Raw genomic sequence first — 3957 nt, forward strand, 5'->3', positions numbered from 1 at the left:
CCGCCGCCACATGAAAGCGCTCGGCGGGGGGTGGGCGGGGGATGATTACTATTAATGACATTAATGATATTAATGATATTAATGACATTAATATAAAGCACCATGTCCGCCGCGCCGATTGGCTGCCGGGGCTGCCCGCAGAGGCCGCAGCAGCCAATGGGAGGCCCGGGACGTGGAGCGGCCAAGCCCCCCCGGCCGCGGCCCGTGTTCCCCCCCCGCACCGGGATTTGCTCCCTAATTGACCTAAATAAGGAGCTCGTGAACGGCGGCCCCGGGGCGGCGCGCACAGCCGGACACACAGAAACACAGGGCCACGGGCGCGCACACGGACACACGGACACACGGACACACACACACAGACACACAGACACGCACTCGCCCGGCAGCGCCCGGCGCTTCCCCCGCGCAGATCCCATTCGGCGCTCCGCCCACCGCGGGATCGCCCGCTCCTGCCCGCCGTTTAACTCGCATGACATTTTTATTTCGTTATTAGCGTTTTCGCGCAGAATCTGGCGCCTCCGATGGGTTGTCGGGCTGCCTTTTTTTTTTTTTCCTTCCCCGTTCCCTTCTCCTCCTCCCCCTCCCCCCTCCCCTCCTAGCTTGCAGGAAATGATGGCAAACCGCGATCTGAAATGATTACTCCGGAAAAAAACGCTTTTATACCAGGAGAGCATCCACGGGGCTAGGCAGAGGCGAGAGGCGGCCGCGGGGCAGCGGGGAGCCGAGCAGGCACCGCCGGCGGAGCCGGGACCCCCTCCCGCAGTTCTCTCCCACCATGCCGGACGAAGCCACGGAAAACGCCGGCTCCACCTCCGCCCGCGTCTCGTCCTTCTTCATCGAGGACCTGCTGGGCACGGAGGGCTCGGCGGGCGGCGGGGCGCGGCGGGCGGCGGGCGGCGGCCAGAGGGTTCCGCGCTCCCCGCTGCGCATCGGCGCCCCGGGCTGCCCCCTCCGCGACGCCGCCGTGGGCTGGTACCGCCGGGCGCACGCCGCCTTCCTGGGCTGCGCCAGCCCCGACAGTAAGTCCGTCTCCTTTCCTCTCCCTTCAGCGCCGGGCCCGGCCGGGGCTGCGGCCGGGGGTGTCCCCGCTGCCCCCGGGGTGGGGGGTCCGGGTCCGCCGGAGGGGGATGCGCGGGGTGCCCCCCCAGCCCCGCCCGTCTCCCCGTTTTCGGCCGCTCGGGGCAAATCTCCGGAAATGCTCCCTGTGTGTGTCAGGCACCTGGAGCCTCCGCCCCGCCGCCCAAACTGTAAACAGGGGTTCTTGGCTTGCTTGGGGATTGTTTTTTTTCTTTCCCTTTCACCCCCTCCCCCATCTTCTTTGCTTTCTCTATTTTCTTTCTCCATTTTATTTTTATTTTTTAAGAGGCCGGTCTGGCTTTTTTTTTTTTTTTTTTTTTTTTTTTTTTTTAATACCCATCCAGCTGGAAAGCTGGGACCACCGTCCCCCAGCCCAGCAGCGCAGTGGAGGGTTTGGGAAGCCGGGAGAGCAGCCGAGGGGTCCCGGCCGCCCCTTCCCGCAGAGCGGCCCCGCTGCCCCCGCCCGCCCCGCGGCCTCTGCTGCGCGGATCCCAATGGAAATGCTGTGCTGGGGCAGGAGCCGGGGGTCGGGGCACAAATAACACTCGATAGAGTGAATGGGCTGCCATCAGTGGTTATTTACTGTCTACTGATAGATAAAATATTGTGCCTCGGCGCATCTCTGTGACCCTACACGAGCCTGCAGAGATCTCACCATTGCTCAGTAAGGAAAACAGGGGTGGTTGATAATCCAAATAGTTTCTTTTTACAGTAATGGGTTTATTAATATTTTTATTTCTCTCAAAAGTACATGTAGAAACAGCAAAGTACTCCAGAAACAACTGCGCTTTTTTATACTTTTTTTTTTTTTTTTTAATTTCTGGCTTTCCTCTATTCTATAAAAAATAGGAAATATTTTTGTTCTTTAAAATTTTATTTGGAATGCACAGTGTTGGAATTGTAATTGGAATGCACAGACTTCATGCAGATATGTCCCGACACTAGAATAGCTGCCCTCATCCATTAGCTTTTTGAAGTTCAGAATAATGTGAATTATTTCTTTTTTGCCCTTCTTTATACGCACACAGACGCAGTATAATGCTGACCCCTCTGGCTCAATATACTCACTCACAAATGTACTTTTAAGTATGTATGTGTGCATAAGTGTGGAAACACAGCCGCGTGTATATAAATAAGAGGTCACACGTATTCCTGTGTGTACATACATATCTATAAAATACGTACGTACTTCTGTGCATATCCGTGTGTGTCTACACACACAAGGGTACGTTTTATGATTTGAAAATCACGTTATGATTGGAGCCCATGTGTGTGCTGTATTCACAGAGTGTGTTTATGTCTTTGCACTCATACGCAGATCTCGAGCATGTCCACAGATCAGTATATTTATATATATATAAGACACAGGGCTCGTGTTTCCATATCAGCGTGTGCGTGCACACACTCAGGAATATTTGGGAGCTCAGGGCAGGAGGCCGAGGAGCGGCGGAGCCTTTCCCCGGGCCCCTCGCTCCCGGGCCTCGCTCTCCCCGCTGCTTTCCCCTCCCGGCGAGCGGGGCGGGCGGTCCCCGTTCCCTGGATCCCTGCAGCAGCCCTGTCTCTCTTTGCAGCCAGCGACCGGGACTCCCCCGAGCTGCCCGAGGAGGCGGCGGAGCGGGCGGGCGGCGGGCGGGCGGCGAGAGGCCCCGAGGGCGGGCGGCCGGGCCCGGGCGGCCGGGAGGAGGAGGAGGAGCGCGGCGAGGAGCCGGGGGAGCCCGAGCAACGCGCCGCCGGCCGCAAGAAGAAAACGCGCACGGTGTTCAGCCGCAGCCAGGTGTTCCAGCTGGAGTCCACCTTCGATGTGAAGCGCTACCTGAGCAGCTCCGAGCGGGCCGGCCTGGCCGCCTCGCTGCACCTCACCGAGACCCAGGTGAAGATCTGGTTCCAGAACCGCCGCAACAAGTGGAAGCGGCAGCTGGCCGCAGACCTGGAGGCGGCCAACCTCTCCCACGCCGCCCAAAGGATAGTGCGGGTCCCCATTTTGTACCACGAGAACTCGCCGGCGAGCGCCCTGGGCTTCACCCTGCCGCACATGTCGCCCCCCTTGGTGGGCTTCTCCAGCGGCGTCAGCTACCCCCTGGGCGCCTTCCCCGCCGCCTCCCTCCCGTTCCTACGCTCGCAGATGACAGGACTCGTCTGAGCGCCCACCTCTGCCGGGACCGCGGCCCCTCGCCCCCTCCCTCGGCTTCCAGCTCCACCCCCCTTCCTCCACGGACTTTTTATTTTCAACTGACACGTTTCTTGATTTTCTGCTTTTTTGACTTCTTTTTTTTCTTTTCTTTTCTTTTTTTTTTTAACGTGCAATAAACTTACTCTTGGGGTTAACTGGGAGCCCGGAGGGAGCCGCAAGGACTTGAACGACCCCAGCCATGCACCGGGATCAGTCGGCGGGGCTCCCACGGCCGCGCATCCAAAGAAAATCCAGCCCCGTGGCAGCGGCAAACCCCTCACTCACCCCGGCCCCGGGGTGACACGGACCGGCGTTTTCCGGGGGACAAAAGACTCCCCCGACCCTTCCTTCTGCGAGCCGCAGAGCTGCCGAGCGAGACACGAATGTAGGGAACAGCCGGCGCTCTCCGGCCCCACCCCAGGGGCGGCCGAGCCTTTCCCCGGACCCCCGGCGCCCCGGGCCAGCTCCTGCCGGGGAAACCTTTAAGGCTCCCCCTGCCCCAGCAGCTTTCCGTGCAGAGGGGGGAGCCTGCTGATCCCGGCCCCCAGCAGCTTCTCCAGGGCCCTTTGTTTTAACCACTCAATGCGAACAAACCCCCTGCCACGGTCACTCTCATTTCCATCCCACCGATACCCCACATGTGCCGGTGCCCCCTGGTCCTTCTCGATGCAGAAGTTTTGATTTGAAACAACTCGAAGGCAAATTGTTGG

At 59.5% G+C, this 3957-nt stretch overlaps 1 protein-coding gene across 1 annotated transcript; it reads left to right on the forward strand.

Moving 5' to 3' along the window:
• Window positions 1-775: 775 nt before the first annotated feature.
• On the forward strand, window positions 776-3711 carry LOC310909214 (homeobox protein HMX1-like; the record flags this gene model as incomplete). The annotated part of the gene is made up of 2 exons (XM_083860808.1): window positions 776-1019; window positions 2649-3711. The coding sequence occupies 2 exons, from the start codon at window positions 776-778 to the stop codon at window positions 3215-3217; spliced, it is 813 nt and encodes a 270-aa protein (XP_083716934.1). The 3' UTR covers window positions 3218-3711.
• Between the last annotated feature and the right edge of the window lie 246 nt (window positions 3712-3957).

Source organism: Zosterops lateralis, assembly GCF_965231275.1.
Source record: "Zosterops lateralis genome assembly, chromosome: 5".
NCBI lineage: Eukaryota > Metazoa > Chordata > Aves > Passeriformes > Zosteropidae > Zosterops > Zosterops lateralis.